The sequence below is a fragment of the Furipterus horrens genome, unplaced genomic scaffold (assembly GCF_987537825.1).
Source record: "Furipterus horrens unplaced genomic scaffold, mFurHor1.1.pri manual_scaffold_2, whole genome shotgun sequence".
NCBI classification, from domain to species: Eukaryota; Metazoa; Chordata; class Mammalia; order Chiroptera; family Furipteridae; genus Furipterus; species Furipterus horrens.
Window position 1 is genome coordinate 10,732 of NW_028327172.1, and position 17,986 is coordinate 28,717.

At 60.9% G+C, this 17,986-nt stretch overlaps 3 protein-coding genes across 4 annotated transcripts; all 3 read left to right on the plus strand.

Moving 5' to 3' along the window:
* The first annotated feature begins 8,506 nt into the window (after positions 1 to 8,506).
* Positions 8,507 to 8,901, plus strand: LOC150017269 (large ribosomal subunit protein eL42-like). The gene has a single exon (XM_090267405.1). It carries the CDS (start codon positions 8,556 to 8,558, stop codon positions 8,874 to 8,876), a length of 321 nt encoding a protein of 106 aa, XP_090123531.1. The 5' UTR covers positions 8,507 to 8,555; the 3' UTR covers positions 8,877 to 8,901.
* Positions 8,902 to 12,762: 3,861 nt separating this feature from the next.
* Positions 12,763 to 14,038, plus strand: SCGB1C1 (secretoglobin family 1C member 1). The gene is made up of 3 exons (XM_090267406.1): positions 12,763 to 12,904; positions 13,355 to 13,554; positions 13,874 to 14,038. Exons 1-3 carry the CDS (start codon positions 12,850 to 12,852, stop codon positions 13,904 to 13,906), a joined length of 288 nt encoding a protein of 95 aa, XP_090123532.1. The 5' UTR covers positions 12,763 to 12,849; the 3' UTR covers positions 13,907 to 14,038.
* Positions 14,039 to 15,400: 1,362 nt separating this feature from the next.
* On the plus strand, positions 15,401 to 17,840 carry CIMAP1A (ciliary microtubule associated protein 1A). Of its 2 annotated transcripts, XM_090267407.1 has the most exons (6): positions 15,401 to 15,509; positions 15,692 to 15,892; positions 16,278 to 16,379; positions 16,553 to 16,674; positions 17,297 to 17,437; positions 17,751 to 17,840. In XM_090267407.1, exons 1-6 carry the CDS (start codon positions 15,401 to 15,403, stop codon positions 17,838 to 17,840), a joined length of 765 nt encoding a protein of 254 aa, XP_090123533.1. The 2 variants fall into 2 exon arrangements, with proteins under 2 accessions (XP_090123533.1, XP_090123534.1); XM_090267408.1 differs by lacking the exon at positions 17,297 to 17,437.
* Positions 17,841 to 17,986: the final 146 nt, after the last annotated feature.

Sequence of the window (17,986 nt, forward strand, 5' to 3'; positions counted from 1 at the left end):
GGGCAGAGGCCGCTGGCCGGGACAGGCCACGCTCCTCCTGCGCGGCAGTGACTGAAGCTGCCCCCGAATCGGAGCTCCCTGCGCCCAGAGCACCGGGGCCTGGAGAGGCAGCTGCCCCGCGTCCGAACACTCTGAGAACGGTGCTGCCCGCAGCAGCAGCCCCAGGCTGCCGGGCACCTGCGCGCATCAGGCACAAGGTGGCAGAGTCGGCCATCGCCCACAGAGAAGATAACGTGGTTGTCCTGCTGCTGGCAAGGAAAGCAGCTCTGAGGTGACACTTTGTTCTGCTCAGGCTGCTGGGACAAAGCACCTCACGCTGGGGACTCACACGCAGAGGCAGTCTCAGCCCTGGAGGCTGGCGCTTTGAGGCTCAGGCACCCGCAGGGCTGCGCCCTCTGAGGTCAAGGGATGCTCCGCTCCAGCCCCTCCCGGCTCCTGGCGGCTCCCGGCTCCCTTGGAGTTCCTTGGCTTATAGACACAGCACCCCGATCCCTGCCTTCATGTGGACACGGAGCCCTCCCTGTGCACATGTCTGTGTCCTCATCTGCTTCTTTCGTAAGGACACCTGTCTCAGTGAATTAGGGGCCCTTCCCCAGTGTGACCGCATCCTAACTGACCACACCTGCAACGGCCCTGTTTCTAAAGGTGGGCACATCCTGAGGTCCTAGGGGTCAGGGTTTCACCTGAATGTGGGGGGACAGAAACAACTCAAGGCCTAACAGTGGGTTTCCCCGTGGGGTGGGGGTGGGGGGAGGACTGAGTCCAATGCATCTGTTTCAAAGCTCCTGGGAGACCACGGCCCGGTGTCTCCTAGGCCTCTGGCAGGGAGGCGCTTAGAGGTCCTGGCGGCCCGTCCTCAGCTGACCGGTGGTCTCCCTGTCACTCGTGCTACCTCCCGTGGGCCGGGACACCCCTCCGAGGAGGAACTCGCTCTGCTTCCCTCCGTGGCCAGCTCTGTAACGCAGCTGGAGCATCTCCCTGGAGCTCCGTCCCACGCACCCTGTCCCTCTGCTTTGGGTCACAGACTGAGCACCTGCCTCGCCCCAGCAGCTCCGGGTCAGCGAACACCACGCGCCGGGACGCGCTAAGCGCGGCAAGCGCACTCCACGCCTGTGTTCGCACCACATTCGTAGGAGATGCGCGATTACTGACACCCCCATCCCGCAGACGAAGGGGTGAGGCCCCGAGGGGCTCAGGGGCCGGCTCCCAGCAGCCCCGCAGGAAAGGCCGAGCAGGGTCAGCCTGGAGCGCCTGCTCCGCCCCCGAGACCAAGGAGCCGGCGGGCCCAGGCCGGCTCGGTCCCAGGGGCGGTCGCACCAGCGGGCGTGCCCCACGGCGCGGGGGCTGAGGAACACGGGACGCCTTCTGGGGGCAGAAGACCCCTCACACGGGTGCGTCTCAGCGACCCCTTCCGAAGGGGGCGGCTCGTCCGCGGCCCTGGAATTCGGCTCCTCTGCAGCGCGGCGGCGGGCCGTGGAGACAGCACCCCGGGGACCTGCCACGCCCCGTCTGGGGCTCCGGCGGACTCCCGCACCCACGTTACCGGCCGCCCATCTCTAAGTCTTCTCCCGCCCACGGGTCCAAATGGACTCAGTTTTGTGGGCTCCACGCTGGAAACTGCCCGCCGAGTGTGGAGCCCCTTACCTGCCGTGTGAGGCTCGTGCGGGTCTGTGAGTCCCAGGCCGGGCTGGCGGGTGTCAACGGCCCTGCAGGGCGACAGGTGCTCGGCGCACGCGCGCCGGCGGCGCGGGCGGACCCCGCGGCCTCCTGTGCCTGCGGTCCGCTCCGTGACCTCGATGCGTGACCCGGGCGCCGGGCCCTCGGAGCAGCGAGGGGAGCAGGGCGGGGTCCGCGGCGCGGGCCTCCAGTGACTGTGCTGCCCACGGGCTCCCTTCCGCGTCGTGTCAGCGCAGCGGCGCTTGCCGCAGGGCATCGTGGGCCGCGCTCGGCTTCCTGTGCCCGCGCCGGAAGGGGCGGGGCCGGGGGCCGGGTGGACGCACGTGCGCCGACGCGACGCTGCGCCTGCGCGCCTCTGGTGCCTCCGTGTTCCGCCCCCCGCCCCCTCCGCGCGGGGTCGGTAGTGAGCCTGGGGGCGGAAGGCAGGAGACGCTCGCCGCGAGACGGGGAAACTAGGGACTGCTGCCCTGCTCCCCGCGGGGTTTCGTTGTGTGGCATCTGTCACCCCACCGTCCCGATGGGGCGCAGGAAAGGGGGGACACGGGATCCCCCTGTTCTGCTCCCCTCCCCTGACCTCCCGGCGCCCTCCGCCGCGTCGCCGGGGTCCTGCGCCTCGTGCCCTGCGCGCCCTGCAAGCCCAGAGACCCTCGGGCCCCAAGCTGCGTGGGCGCCTCCGTGTCCCGCCCACCTGCGCGGAGGGACTGCCCGTGCCTGGCTCGCAGGTGACTCCTGAGCGCGCTTCTCACTTGGCTCCGCAGCCGACGCGGTTGGACAAAATATAAAGGGGGGGGGCAGCTGAGAGGCCCGGCGACAGCAGCAAACCCGTCGGTACCAGCTCCGCGGCCGTCCTGCGACACTGTTTTTAAACTCAGGTAGGAACTCCTTCAGAGTCCCTCCAGAGATGCTCTGTTTGCTCCCGTGGGAGGCAAGTCATTGGGAAGAGAGGAGAGAACACTGAGCCGGGATACGAGGCTAAACCGTGTTTTATCCAGAAAAACAAGAGGGATCTGTTTGCAGTGCACAGCCAAGGGACACAAAACCACCTTTCCAGGGACACGCATGGCGACGCGCAGGTTGTCTGAGCTCCGGAGCGGGGCTGGCCCGGGGCGCGGGGCGGCGGGGACCCTCGCGTGGCTCAATCACACGGAGCCCAGCCGGCTGGGACCTCCGAGCCCCGCCCCCCTCCAGGGACCGAGGTCCGAGGGGCGACTGCGTTCACCGAGAACTTCGCGTGCGCCGGGTCTTTCCCGTGGACTGACTCAGACGCCTCGGGCAGCTGCGCGCGGAGCGTCGGTGCCCCAGCGGCCTGGCACCTGCGCCCCGCCCGGCTCCACGCAGCCGCGCGCGTCACCCGCAGGCCCCCGGCTCGGGCAGAGGCCGCCTGCGCTCGGCAGGGCAGCAGGGCCGCGCGGTGAGCGGAGCCGGGCGCGGGAAGGAGGCGGCACAGCGGCGCACGTGGGAGGGCCGCCCCCCAGGCCTCCGGACTGTTCCGGGCCCAGGCTGGGGGACGGTTCGGAGGGGCCCAGGGGAGCACCAGGCTCCATGGAGCAAAGGTGGCCTGAGGGCCTCCTTCTCTGTCCAGGTTTCCAGCTCTTGGGTGTGGCCTGGGCACGGCCAGCGCCTCGAGTGTTCCCCCCGCCCCCACCGCGGGGAGCTGCCCACAGGGCTGTGTGCGGCCTCCACGCCGCCTTTCACGACAGCAGTGGAATCCGTTCCCACGCACAGGGACACAGCGCGGTGGTTGCTGGGGGAGGGGGTATAAGGGCACTAACGGTAATGGAGAAAAAATACGGTAAAGATTAAACTTTTAAAATCCATTCCCTTCCTCTCTCCGCCCGAGACTTCACTGTGGGGCTGCGTGCTGGCCGGGGAGACGGCAGTCGTATGGTTCGCTGCCCTTTGTTAGAAGGTAAACTGAGCTCGTACTCTATCCCACTATCTTCTCTTCGGGAGTAACAGACTTCCTGGTTTGGCTCTCATCGCCTTTCCCTCCGCAGGCACTTGGCCAGCGCGTCGCCTCCTCTCCGCGTGTGTGCTCAGTACCAGCTCTTCTTCTCGTGTTCACAGCATGTTCCCCTCTCACTCACTGAAATAGCGTCTTTCTTTTGACCATCTTCTCAGTTTATTGTCCATTTGTATTCCACCACCAGATTTCCCACTTTGGAAATGACCCTATTCTTAAATGTCTTCACTTCACAACACATCCTCTAATTAACTCGGTGTAAGCCGTTGTCTGTACTTGTCACTCAACGAAAACCGCACCGTGGCAGCATCTCCACAGGCCGCTTGTCCTCATCTCCCTGTAGTGGTCATTATAGCTCAGCGGTTCTGCACCTTCCTAACGCCGCGACCCTTTAACACACTTCCTCATGTCGTGACCCCCAGCCATAATAAAACATAGTGATTAATGACAAAAACAATATGTAATTATATATGTGTTTTCCGATGGTCTTAGGCGACCCCTGTGAAAGGGTCGTTTGACCCCCAGAGGGGTCGTGACCCACAGACTGAGAACCGCTGTTATAGCTGATCATCTCCTCTCCTTGAAGTTCTCCGCTTCCTGGATGCCACACCAGCTAAACTTTCCTCATTAGTCCCCAGAATTAGGCTGCTCTTCTGTTACAGGCACCTCCCTGCCCGACACCAGTGCACACACAGTAGGCAGGATTGGTCTTGATTTAACTTTCTATCGTTAAACACACACACACACACACACACACACCCCTCTCTTTCCCTGACCGGTGTGGCTCAGTTGATTCAGTGTCACCCAGCAAAACAAAAGGTCACTGGTTTGAGTCCCAGTCAGGGCACATGCCTGGGTTGCAGGTTCAATCCCCTGTCATGGTACAGGTGAGAGACAACCAGATTGATGTTTCTCTTGTACAGCAATGTTTCTTTCCCTCTCTTTCTCCCTGTCTTCCCCTCTCTCTAAAAATAAATAAAAAATATTTTAAAAAATAAAAATAATCTCTCTTGTCCTGACTGTGTTACTCAGTTGGTTAGAGCATCGTCCCCATATGCCAAGGTTGCAGATTTGATCTCTGGTCAGGGCACATACAAGAAACAACCAATAAATGCATAAACATTTATGTTTCTCACAAAAAATCAATCAATAAAAAAATTAAAAATGCAACAACCCTTCTTTCAGCATCTTGGTCCATCTTCTTAGGCCGTGGTTTCAGATGTCACTTCTGTTCAACCAGCCTCTGTATTGTATCACCTGCTCATATACTTTCATTAAAGTTTATGTCCACAGGGACATCTGGTTCTTAACCTAAAGAACGAAAACCTAAGATGTCCCAATTGAGTTAATTCTCTTCTCTTTAAGTGTTAGTTAGTGGCTTGGAAAGTCACAGGAAAAGCTGCGTTTGTGGAAGTTTTAGTCAATTTCTCTTTTTTTCTTTCATAATGGTCATCTGACTGTATCATCCCCATGGTTTTTGGTTTGCTTTTCTGCGTATTTAAAGAGACAGTTGGTTAATGTTCCTTTGTATTCAGTGTTTTTCACTGAGCCATTCCACAGGACCAGTCTTTGGCCTATTGTAGACCCTCTTGCTTCAAAACCCAGCCGTAGATCAGAGATGCCAGGGAGCACTGTCACTAATACTCCAGTCAAGGCACAGGCCACGATGAGCACAGTGAACGTGCCCAAGACCTGCACGGGCCAGTCAGCTATCAGGGCTGAGTAACTTTTTGTTATCTTGAAGGGTCTGGATGCCATGATGCACACCGAATGGCAGCAAAGTCATGTGTTTCCTGGTTACCTTCACTATTTTATTTCTAATATCCACACTAGGTGGCACCAGAAAAGTGCTTTTCTTTATGACCTGCACTCAGGATTCATTCCCAAGGCGAACAATATTAAGCAGCAAAGAAGACCGGTTTTCTTGGTGGCAGTCATTTGATATTAATGAAATTCACACTAGATGGCAGCTGAGAGAAACTTTATGATCAAGTACACTCGGGTGTTATTCATCGCTTGCACACTAGATGGCAACAGAGCAGTGAGGCTTTGATGACCTTCACTAGTGATCGCTGATTTGCACGCCAGGTGACAACAGAGAAGTGCTATTCATGGCCGATGTGCAGCCGTTATTCCCTAGTTCAACACTAGATGGCAGAAGATAAGAGCTTTCCCCCTGAGCTCCGCTCAGGTGTTCTTTACAGGGTGCACACCAGATGGCTTCGGAGAATTGCTTTTCATGACGACACACTCAGGTGGTATTCACTGGTGGCACAGTTGATGAGAGCACAAAAAGGGCACTTTCTGGTTCCCTCCAGCCAGATGTTATTCCCACTCTGCCAACAAGATGACAGCAGAGCATTTACTATTGAAAATACACATTAGTAAAATGGACCCTAAAATAGGGAAAACAGAAACATAAATTACCCATCCAGGCACCTCTTCCTCATGCTCATTGTCATCTCATTTTTCTGGGGTTTTTCTCTCTGGAAAGGGAAGGAACAAGGCAGAGTTGTTCGGCAGCTCCCCTAAGATCTGCCCCCACCCAGTGCCTTCATCTCCCCCAGCTGGGCACCCCCAGTGAGGATCCGTGAAGCGGAAGCCTCAGGGTCTACTGATTCTGATGTGTCCACTAGCACAGTTTATCACAATATACTGGACACACTTACTGAGATAAAATAAGTAAATGTTAAACGGTAGAAATAGATTAATACTTGCAAGCGGCAAGCCTAAGACTGGGTTTGGACCTGGTGGGTGCAGGCTCTCACACTCCCAGTGGGACTAGGCCCCTCTCCAGCCCTCTGCCTGCAGGCCCGCCGGGCCCCTGCTGTAGCTGGAACTGAGGGCCTCGACTAGACACCACTCGAGGAGTGTAATCCAGCGCGCACGTGGTGTGTCAGGACATGGGGCTGCTGGGAGGTCATTGGTTCACGAAGGTGGAGCCCTCCTGAGGAATGAAAGTCTAGTCCCCTGCAAGAGCCCGGAGTGCAGTGTTCCCAAGGCTGCCACATTCTTGGGAGAAGACCCCAGGATGTCACGGCCCTTCCACAGAGGCAGAGAGGGCGCGGGACACAGGGAACTCAATGTGGCAAGTGGGAAGTGCCCAGAGGAAAGAGGCAGGGCCCCCTTCCATAGCCATCAGGCAGCCTCTTTTGAGCCTCGAAGAACCTCATGGAAGAAAGGCAGGATGGCCTAGCAGGGCACGGAGAAGCCAGGGGCTTTGTTTCTCGGGGTGCTTGTGTGCTTGTGAGTTGGTTTTCCTGTCCTGACACTGCTGAGAGGGGACTGGGCCTCAGTGTGGCATCCTGGCTGATGCCAGACACCACAAACCGATGGAAGGACCTCACACAAGCCCGTGGCTCGTTGGGAGGCTCTCTGAACTGGAATTTCCAGTCAAAATTCTTCCTCTTCCTTCACACACACACCCCATTTTCCTCAGGACAGTGGGGGAGCCGTGGCTCCCAGTCACTGACGGACCTTCTGGAAAGTGCTTCCAGAGGTGCGGGTGCCTCTCATGGCAGAAGCCCCCACCCATAGCCACCCCGGCCTCAGGAAAGGGCAGGGTTAGTGTAAGACCGGGGTGGGTCAGGGTTCTTGCCCAACTGTCCCTCACTGAGCACAGCAGCTGCTCCCCGCAGGCCGCGTCTCGGCGTGAAAGTCAAGAACAACCAAAGCCCACCCCGCAATGCCTTTCCCTCCACGGAGCCCGCACCTCTGGGACCGGGGGGGACATCCGGGGCTTTGTGGGCGTCTTTCACAGCAAAGAGGACCTTGCTGGGCACTGGAGTCACGGTCCACATGCCACGTGGAGCCCGGTTCCCACCATGTGGAAGGTGGTGGGTCCCGGTGAAGCCGGGGTGGGGGGGGGAGCATGCAAGCACCCTGGGGGGCGAGGGGCTGGAGCCCCATGGGCAGTGCTCCGGGCCGTGTGCTCTGGACATGTGCTGGAGGGAGGTCTCTGTCCTCCCACGGAGAGCCCTTCTGCGCTCCCCACTGTGTGCTGGGGGTGCGTCTGGCCAGAGGCGACTTTCCTAAACATGCACAAAAGTGACACAGAACCTAGCAGTGAGCCCTGCCCTCTGCCCTCAGAAAGCTCCAGTCTGATCAGAGATGACTCATGTAGACCAGCGAAAAGGAATAAATACAAATCAACAGGGTGAACGCTGCTCTTTCCCGACGTGCTCCGGGAGGGCAGGCCCTGGCCGAAGGGGGCCGGTCCATGGGACACCCGAGGGAAGAACCTCGTCCCTGATTCCACAGACTCGCATTGGGCGCCTCCCACCGCCCCCAGCTCACTCGGTTCCCACAGGTCCCTGGAGGGGGCTGCTGAGCACAGAACCCAGGACCACAGGGGGCCCTGTGCCTTCCAGGGGGACCAGCGGGGGGCTTTTGATGACCTGAGAGCTTCTGAACCAAGGTGAGGCCCAGCCCTGCTGGGAGGGGGGCCTGGGGGCCCGAGGCCTCTCGGCGACACCAAACGGCAGCCCCCCAAACCTCTTTGAGGAAGAGTCTTTAAGAAACATCGCGGAATCTCCCTTGTAGGTTTACCACCTATTAAGGAAAGGCGCGACAGAGGAGCTGCTCGCAGTGAGCAGCACTCCCGGAAGGAGCGGTGACAGCGAGGCGGGCGGCTGTCCTCGGCCCACTGACGGCGGTGCGTTCGCCGCACGTTCACATTTTAGCCCTCAGTTCACCTGTGCGACCCCAGCGGCTGCTCAGTTTCGGGGCGCGGAACTCGAGCGTGTGGTTGTTTTCATGCGCTGTGGAGGGCAGAGCCGATAACGCCGCTGGTCCTGCCAAGACAGCAGCCAGCGTATAAAACACAGCGGACCCCTTTCCTCCATTTCCTGTTAGGCGTGAGCGGAGCGCAGCGAGCGGTGTGGACGCTGAGTATCCCGACAGCTCTGCTGCAAAGATGGTCAATGTGCCTAAAACCCGAAGGACCTTCTGTAAGAAGTGTGGAAAGCATCAGCCTCACAAAGTGACCCAGTATAAGAAGGGCAAGGATTCTCTGTACGCCCAGGGGAAAAGGCGCTACGATCGGGAGCAGAGTGGCTATGGTGGGCAGACAAAGCCAATATTCCGGAAGAAGGCTAAAACCACAAAGAAGATTGTGCTGAGGCTTGAATGTGTTGAGCCCAACTGCAGATCCAAGAGGATGCTGGCCATTAAAAGATGCAAGCATTTTGAGCTGGGAGGAGATAAGAAGAGAAAGGGCCAAGTAATCCAGTTCTAAGCTTTGGGATTCTTCTGTTCTTTTATTTTTGAAACCAAAATGTTGAAGCAGTAGAAAAATTACCTGTATGAAAATAAATGCAATGATATTAAAAAATAAATAAAAAAAAAATAAAACACAGTGGAGTCACTCACGTCAACCAGGGTGGCTGCCGGTCAGCCCCGACAATTTCGTTCAAGAGGGGAACTACCTAAGTCACGCTAGACAGGTCTGGCAAGGGGACATGCCCAAGACATGTACCCACGTGGTCAGAACAGCTGTGTCTGCAGAGCAGGACCACCCACAGATGGGCTCCTGGGGAAATTCCCCACTTGCCATCAGGGGTGTCAAGACACTTATCAGAAGACCCAGAAGGGTGGAGCACACCGCTCTCAAAGGTATAACCGAGGCAGGCTCCAGACCACGGCTGAGACAGCCGAGATGCACAAGCCACAGCGCTGCTCCACGCCACGCTGACCTCCCTTGGCATCGGCCACCAGAGGCTCTGCCCTGACGGACGGAGGAGCCCGTCTGCCCTGCTGCCCACCTGGCTCCGGAGACCCTTCCTTGCAAGACGCTGATGACTCCTCTGCCCACCGTGCTGCCTCCGGGGCCTGCAGGCTGAGACCCTGGGACCCGGGTTTGTTATCCCCCAGTTCTCCTGTGTGTGTGTTACAACTCTCTTAGACTGTTCGAGTGTGAGCAGGATATTAACATGTTAATTCTCTACTCTGAGGGAACCTGCACCAATGAAAGCTGAGAGGATAGCAGTTACTGTGTGTGGCTCTTGTCTGCCCCTTGGTGCCAGGCTAGCTGCCTGCTGACCTACAGGAATGACTAGATCGTGAACAGACGCGCGTGACACGCACATCTCCCGGTGAGACCATCGGCTCCCGCGGTGGGGCCGGACCGCCATGCGTGCACATGCACATCTCCCGTCAGTTACCCTGCAGGGCTGAGGCAGGCAGGGCCTTGCAGGGGTGTAGACGGGATGCTCTGGGAGAGGTGAGGAAGGAGTGTGATCCTGGCTGGAGAACAGGCCTCTGAGAGGCTGAGAGCAGGGCTGGGGGCCCCCTGGGGAGAGCCCTGCAGGGAGGGAAGGGGAGGATGGAGGGCCGCACACCTGGAACCCTGCAGGGGGACTGATGTAGGCGGGGAGGCAGCTGGACGGGGAGATGGGGCCAGCAAGGGTGCCAGACCAGCCCACCCACCACCCCAGCCTTACTCCTGGGGTGGCCGTGGTGCCCAGACAGGCCTGGGGGACAGGGAAGCCCGCTCCAAGGGAACTACAGCCATAACCCCAGGAAGCCTCACGGATCTGAGGGAGCCGAGAAGGCCTTTGGGGAGGACAGGAGCATGAAGGCAGGGAGCTGACCCAGGCCGGTACCTGAGCTCCCTGAGGCCCGCAGACAGGACCCACAAACACTGCACCACAGCGCAGACAAGGCCAGGACGTCCATGCTGCCAACCTGAGGAAGTCCACGCACCCACCTGCTCCTCACCCCACCGCAGACCCTGCCTAGGCTGGGACAGGAACTTTCCAGAATAACTCAAGCTCGTCAGGGATCAGGACTTTGCCATCCAGGTTCCCAGCCCAGGGCTGTGTCCAGAAGCCTCGACCACTCAGGAACCGTGGGTGCTGGAGAGAAAAGGGCCCCGACCTGGGCCCCTCCGGCTGTCACATAGGTCAGCCACCTGGAGCGGAAGGGACTGGGTGGGGCCGGGGTCTGGGTGCTGGGCGCAGACGGCCGTGCTGGCTCCTTCCGTGGCCAGGGCCCATGCCTCATCGAGACCCTGCGGCTGGAGCTCAGGCGGCCCGGGCCCAGGGAGCAGGGCAGAGTTGCTGGAGAGGCCGTGACCCCCTCCCTGAACTGCAGGTCCTGGCAGCTTCTGAGGGGATGACGTTGCCCCAGGCGCTGAGGATGCCTGTACACGCTCTTCCTCCTCCTTCTGACCGTGCCGGGCCTGCCCCCTAGGCGCGCAGTGTGAAGAACTGCGGCTGTCCCCTCACCCTGTTCATCCTTCCGCAGCTTCAGTGATGCAGGATAACCACGGGCTCAAAATACTAAATGTAAAATTTCAAGTATTTTCAGACAGAGCACGTCCACATGCCTTTATTACAGGACATTGTTACACTTGCTCTCGTTTATTACTTGTCGGTCTCTGCCTGGGCCTAGTTTGTAAAGGAAGCTTCGCTGTGAGTATGTATATACGTGGGAGAAAACACGCTATAGTGGGCTTGGCGCTGCACACGGTTTCAGACATCCCCGTGGGCAAGGGGGTGACTGCCCAGTGCCAGCGGGTGCAGTTTGGGGTGTCCGTGTGGCATGTGCTAGTGTCACAGCTGCAGGGAGAGGGGCCAGGGCCATGAGCTTGTGTCATTGGGACATAAGCCAGTGCTCAGAGAGGCGGTAAGATGGTGACCTCCGTAAAACCTGATGCCTTAAACCTGAGCGTCTTCTCATCGTGTGGTGACGACAACGCAGGTGCGCTTTCGGACAGGATGGTTGTCGGGCCGGTGGTCCTGCTAACGCTGCCAACAGAGAAGGAACTCTCAGAAAAAGAAGCCGCTTTGGTCCCAGATCATTAACAACATGAATCAGACTGTCTGGCTGATCTGTTTGCTATCTTCACTAGTTAATGACCTTAATATTTCTGTGCAAGAATGAAATGCCAGTACATTCCTTCGGCCCTTTAGGTCATAAGGAAAACTAAGTGTCAAAATACTAACCCGGAGAGTCTGTGTGATCATGACAAGGGATTCCATGGCTTCACAACTGCCGTCTGGGCACTAGCGCATCTGTGGCAGCGACAACCAGGCACTGCATGTGTCCGTGTGTGTGGCACATTTTGACAGAATGTCTTGAGTGCAATTTTCCGTCAGAAGGCCCAGGCCCAGACAGCCAAACCCAAGCTGAGGGCAGAGGCTGGGGCGAGGCGAAGGGAGGCCCGCAACCCTGGGGGGAGAGGGGGTTTCTGCTATGTTTGCCGGAAATGGGACATCTTAGCATGAGATTATGCTGATAAGGATGATGCAGCAGAGAGAAACGCTGGAACTTAAGAAAGACCCCTCACTTGGGGTCTGTGACAGAGCTGGGCCCAGATGGAGGTGAATGAGGGACAGGGTGACAAGGGACACCACGGTAATCAGCATGGACAGGGTCAGTCTGTGGATTTGTCTGGGGAGGTGCCGGTCAGTGCAGACTGAGCTGGACCGGGACCGTCTGCTCAGACACCACCAGCCACCAGGTGGCAGCAGGCGACGGAGGCAAGGCCAGGACTCCAGAAACCAGGGGTGGCTGCTCCAGGGCCTCTGCTGGGGGCTCAGGTGACTGTGACCGTCTCCCCGTATCCTCACCGCCCTGGCTGGCCGGGCCCCAGAGAGAAGCTCTGTCTCCTTACTGCTGGCGAGGACACGGTGGCACTGCCCAGCCTCGGGGACGGCCCTGCTCCCAGGACCACCTTCCCCCCTGGATGCAGCTCAGGCCTCCAGCCAGCCCCGCCTCCCACAGCCAGATACACAGGCTCCGGGGGCCCCAGCAAGCGCCCCTCTGCTGCCACAGCGGCTGCAGCGGAGACGGCTGCTCTGGGTCCCGGGGCTCCAAGCCAGATGCCGACCCATGTTGTTCAATGAATGGAGGGGAACCAGCACCCCCAACAGAAAGACCCAGAGCCAGCCCGGAACCGGACACTCCGAGCCGCAAGCCAGATGCCCTCAGCATCCCAGCGCCGCTGTCCTTTCCCCCCGACCAGGCTCACGCGGCCCCTCACCTGTGCTCGCCCCCCACAAATCCGTTGGCCCATCGCCCTCGCCAGCACCTAAGCCTGGGGCTGCGCAGCGCCCTCTGGGGTGCGAGGTGAGGACACACCCTCGCTGCCTCCCCTCTCCCATGCCAGGTCCTGATTGGCAGGTCGGTCCATCCCCCACCAGATGCCGCCCCTGAGACATAAAGCCTGAGGAGGCGGCTCCTGGGAACATCCACTGTCCTCTGCCATGAAGGGGAGCAGTGTCCTCCTGCTGGTGGCTGTCACCTTGCTCTGCACCTGTGGTGAGTCTGCACTGACAGGTGCCTCCAGCACATTCTGCAGGGGGTAGGGGGTACCTAGGAAGCTAGAAATCCAGGTGCTGGGCCCCTTGCAGTGGAGGGTGCCCACCTTTCCAGGCACCCCAACCCTCCTCTATCCCAGAACATGAAGGTGGGCAACAACCCCAGCCCCTACCAACGCCAGTCCCCACCCTCCAAGCCCCAGGCCAGCCTCACATGGAGGGGGCACCCACGTCACCAAGCTTGACTCTCATGCACCCATGACTCAGGGAGCAGGGAGTGAAGGCAGGTGGATTTGGGGATGCTGTGCAGAAAGATCGGAGCAGGTGAGGCGGGGTGATCAGGAGGGACACCTGGGGCAGGTGAGCCCCGAGGACACTGAGGTTGGGGACGGGAGAGGCTGGGGGCCGGGTTCCCGCCCTCCTGTCCTGGCATCGCGCTGCCTGCCCACAGGGCAGGATGCAGGGGAGGACAACAATGAGTTTTTCATGGACTTCCTGCAAACGCTGCTGGTGGGATCCCCGGAGGAGCTCTACGAGGGGCCCCTGGGGAAGTACAACGTCAACGCAGACGCCAGGGCAGCACTGACCGAGCTCAAGTCCTGCATAGACGGCCTGCAGCCCATGCACAAGGCGGAGCTGATCAAGCTGCTGGTACTGTGTCAGGGGGCGCCCCACTTCCCACAGGCCTACCGCCCTTGCACGGCCACAGCCTTGCTCCCAGGCCCTTGGCCCTTCACCCCAGAGGTACCCCAACCTGCCTTGGCAGCTGGGGTGACACCGCAGACCTCACTGTCTACAGGGCGGCCCTCGGCCTCTACACACGCACCCCCAGATGGTAGGAGGGGAATAGCTGCAGTGAGCCAGGGCCCAGCATCCCCCAGGGGGTGGCCTGCGCCCATTCTCCTGATGGAGCTGTGGCTCTGGGCGATGGGTCACCAGGGGCGGGACCCCTCCTGTGTCTGCCTTCCAGGTGCAAGTGCTGGGCAGTCAGGATGGCGCCTAGCGGACCCCAGATGTGGCTACGAGTGGCCGCGGGACCAGCCACACAGGCAGCCACGGCCCTGCCACCACTCCCACATCCCCATGCATGACTGTGTCTTCAGCCACTCAATCAATAAAGCCTCCTGCTGCTCAGGCCCTGGCTCTGTCTCTTCCCACACTCGGGGACACAACCACATGCACGTGTGGGTGCACACACGTCAGCTCCCCACAGAGGGCAGCCCACGATGCAAAGGCAGTCTGAGGCCTGTGGAGGCCAGACGCCAGAGAAGAGCAACAGGCAGGGAGGCATCTGGCCAGGAGAGGATGTGCGGGTCGTGGTGGGGGGTGGGGGAGACAAGCTCAGAGTAGGGCTGGGCAGAAAGTCCCAGAAAGAGGAAGGGGCCAGGCTCAGAGGGATGCCCGTCCCGAGGCAGTGAGCACACAGTCCACTGTGCCGAGGGCCCACGGGGTTGAGAGCAACCTCTCCCCAAAGTCACCCACGGAAAGAGCCTGAGGACACCCAAGCCAGAGCCCCAGGAGGAGCCGACATGGTCGAGAAGACAGGTACCTGCTTGTGAGGACCCCAAGTCTGAGGAGTGGGCTGGCCAGCAGGGCCCAGACAACCCCACAGAGGCCAACAGCCCCGTTCCACGCCTCGCCCCAGACCCCGGGGCTCCTTCCCACCGCTGCTTCCCCTGCTCAGTGGTCTCCAGGGACAGAGCTCTGGAAGCTCAGCTCTGCCCCTCACCACCTTCGCGCCTGGCCACCGGCTCTGTGTGCCACGGCCTCGCGGTCCCTCTTTCAGCAACAAGGAACAGCGCAAAGTCCCAGGACCAGAGCCCTGCCTGGGAAGAGTCCCTCTGGTAGAGGCCATTGTCTTCATCACAGACAGAAATCTAGAACCTACCTTCCCACAGAGCCACATTCTAGAGCTTGGGGGCCAGGACCCTCCCCGACTCTCCCAGCCCCCAGTGGGAGAGGAGAGAGAGGCAGAGTCTTCCTCTCCATGCTCCTTTCTCGGGAACCCCATGACACCGAGGACGATGCAGCGGGACCACCTCTGAGGAGGCTCAGTCCATAGGTTGCTCTGAGCATCACACCTGGGCCGAGGAGGTTAAGGGCCTCTCCAGAGGGATCCCCACCCCACCCCGTAGCACGGCCTCAGCCAGGAGCTCCCCACTGTTACCCACTGCTCCTGCCCAGCCATGCCCAGCAGCCTCTGAGTGGCAGGGACTGGCCAGACTCCCTAGAGCCAGTGAGGGGTGGTCAGTGAGGCCTGGAAGAGAGAGCTGGTCTGGGCTTGTACCCACACGTCTGAGGCCGCTGCCTTGGGCACCGGTGAGCGCAGAGCAAACCCACCACCCTGAACAGAAGCTTCTATGGGCCTTAGGTTGGGGCCCCAGCTTGGGACCCTGCTGAGGAGTGGGTGGGGGTGGGGGTGGGGTGGGGGTGGGGTGGGGGTAGGGTGAGCCCTCCCAGACCTTGCTCATCCTCTGGTCTGTGCACAGAGCTGGCTATGGCGGAGGAGATGTGGGTGGGAGCCTGGAGGCCCCACCGCCCCCGGGGGCCCATCATGGCCCTCTACAGCAGCCCTGGGCCCAAGTACCTGATCCCACCGACCACAGGTAGCTGCCTGGGAACCTGGAGCGGGGCAGGGGCCAGCAGCGAGGTCTCGGGTGAGCCTGGGGAGGGTCTGGGAGGACCTAGGGCTCCTCTCTGCCTCTGAGCATCAACCCCTCTGGGTTCTATAGGGCAGGGAGAAGGTTGGGGGTCTGGATCCAGACTGCTTAGATCCCCCGCCCCACAGGCTTTGTGAAGCACACGCCCACCAAGCTGCGTGCACCTGCTTACAGCTTCCGTGGGGCCCCCATGCTCCTGGCAGAGAATTGCTCCCCAGGGCCTCGCTACAGCGTGAACCCCAAGATACTGAGGACCGGCAAAGACTTCGGCCCCGCCTTCTCCATCCTGGGGCGCTACCACACCAAAACCACGCTGACCCCGGGCCCCGGTGTGTGACAGTGGCTACGCCTCAGCCCAGCTCAGCCCTGCTGTGGCCACTGCACCCCTGAGCCAGGGTTGGGGGAAGCACAGCCACCCCCACCCCCCAAAGGCAGTGATCACCAGGCCTGGGCAGAGGAGCTGCTGATCACAGGGGAGCCTCGGAGGCACCTGAGCCCACTCTGGCCTTGGCCTTGCTCGGCCCCTGCCCCTCCCTGACAGCATCTCCACTCCGGACACCCCGGCCCCTCTCAGTCACCATCCTTGCCATCCGTGTTGGGGCCTAGAGGCCGGGCACCTACCACGTCAGGGGTCGTCCTTCTGGCCCCCAAGCTAAGCAGGAGTCTGCAGGGTGGCCCCTGCCCTGCCAGCACTTCTGCCCCTCTCCTCCCCAGGCGACTACTTTCCAGAGCGGTCCACCAAGCACGTGTACGACCTGGCGCCCAGCCCCTCCATCTCCGCCCGGACCAAGACCTTCCGAGTGGACAGCACCCCAGGTCCGCGGCAACACCGACAGCACCCCGCCAACTGGGTGGGGGTCCAAGTGGGGTGGGAGAGTGGGGTGGCTCAGTGGCTGGTCTCCAGAGGGAGGTGGCCCCAGGAGGGAGCCAGCCGAGACTCTAGGCGCAGGGCGCTGCCCAGCCCGGGACTAGCGCTGGCGTCCCCACAGGCCCTGCCGCTTACGTGCTGCCGGCGGTGATGGGGCCCCACTCGGTTGGCAAGGCCTCCCAGCCCTCCTTCTCCATCAAGGGCCGCAGCAGGCTTGGCAGCTTCAGTGATGACCTGCACAAGGCAAGGGGCCCCCACCCCGAGGCCGGCCCCCCGGCCCCTCGCCCCAGAATCCAGGACCTCCTGGCCTGACCCCACCCTCCTGAAGCCCCTCAGCTCTTTATCCCCGGGGGCCTGCCGTGTCCCTGGTCACCTTTGCTGGGGAGGTTGGAGCAGGGAAGGGGGCCACAGAGCCCTGGGTGCGGGAAGGAGGGAGGAGGGGACTGGGTGTGGCAGCCAGTGCAGAGGCCCTGAGGGGGTCCAGGCGCCGACAGCCCCCCCCGCCCCCCCACCCCGCCCCCCGTATCCAGCCCAGCCCACAGCCCTTGGGCCCACAGGACAGCATCCCAGCCTGGAAGGGGTGTCTCACGCACTCAGAGGGGATGAGCCCGGGCTGCCACACACTGGGGTGTCACTGCCACTGTGAGGCTAGTGAGGCTAAAGTGGAGGGAGACGTCCCAGACAGACAGGGTTCCCCAGCACTAGGGCTTCACCCCACAAGGATGCTGTTTGGAGACAGAGGGGGCCCCTGGCACAGAGGCACAGAGACCTGGGGCCTGAAACCCGATGCCCAGTGCTGGCCACCTGCCCTTTGGGGTCACATGCCCGGCAGGCAGAGCCTGCCTGACCCTCTCTGGACTCCCAGACCCCAGGCCCCGCAGCCTACCACCAGACTGACATGCAGCTGACCAGGTTCAAAGCCCCGCAGTACACCATCGCTGCCCGCGTGGAGCCCCCGGGGGACAAGACCCTCAAGCCAGGGCCAGGAGCCCACAGCCCTGAAAAGGTCTGGAAGGCCGGGGGTGCATGAGGAGGGGGTAGGGACAGGGGTGACCCAGCCCAGCCACGGTGAGGTGCGGGTGGGGGTGGGGAAGGGCCGTGAGCCTGCTGGGGCCTGCCGGGGCCCTTTCTCCCCACGGGCAAGTTCTGTGTCCCCAGACACTAGTGACAGTTAAAGCTACTGAGCACTCACTGCATAGCAGGTCCTGTGTTCAAACCTGGCAGTGCGGCCTGGGGCTCAAAGGGACAGGAGAGCCTTCAGCAGCGCCAGCCCCTAAGGGCAGAGCCTGTGGCGCCTCTCACAGCCTCTTCCCTCCCAGGTGACGGCGACCAGGCGCTGCGCCCCCATCATCACCTTCGGCATCAAACACTCTGACTACATGACACCCCTGGTGGTGGATGTGGAGTAGCCCTGGCCCCCAGCCCCCCAGATCACGGCCGCACAGCAGGCCACTCCCGAGGTGGGGCTGCAGCCACCTGACCCTCCGGGGCCCAGTGCGCTTGTCTGGAGAGCTACACTGTTTTTTCTATGCTCGTTTCCCATTCTCTAATTTTG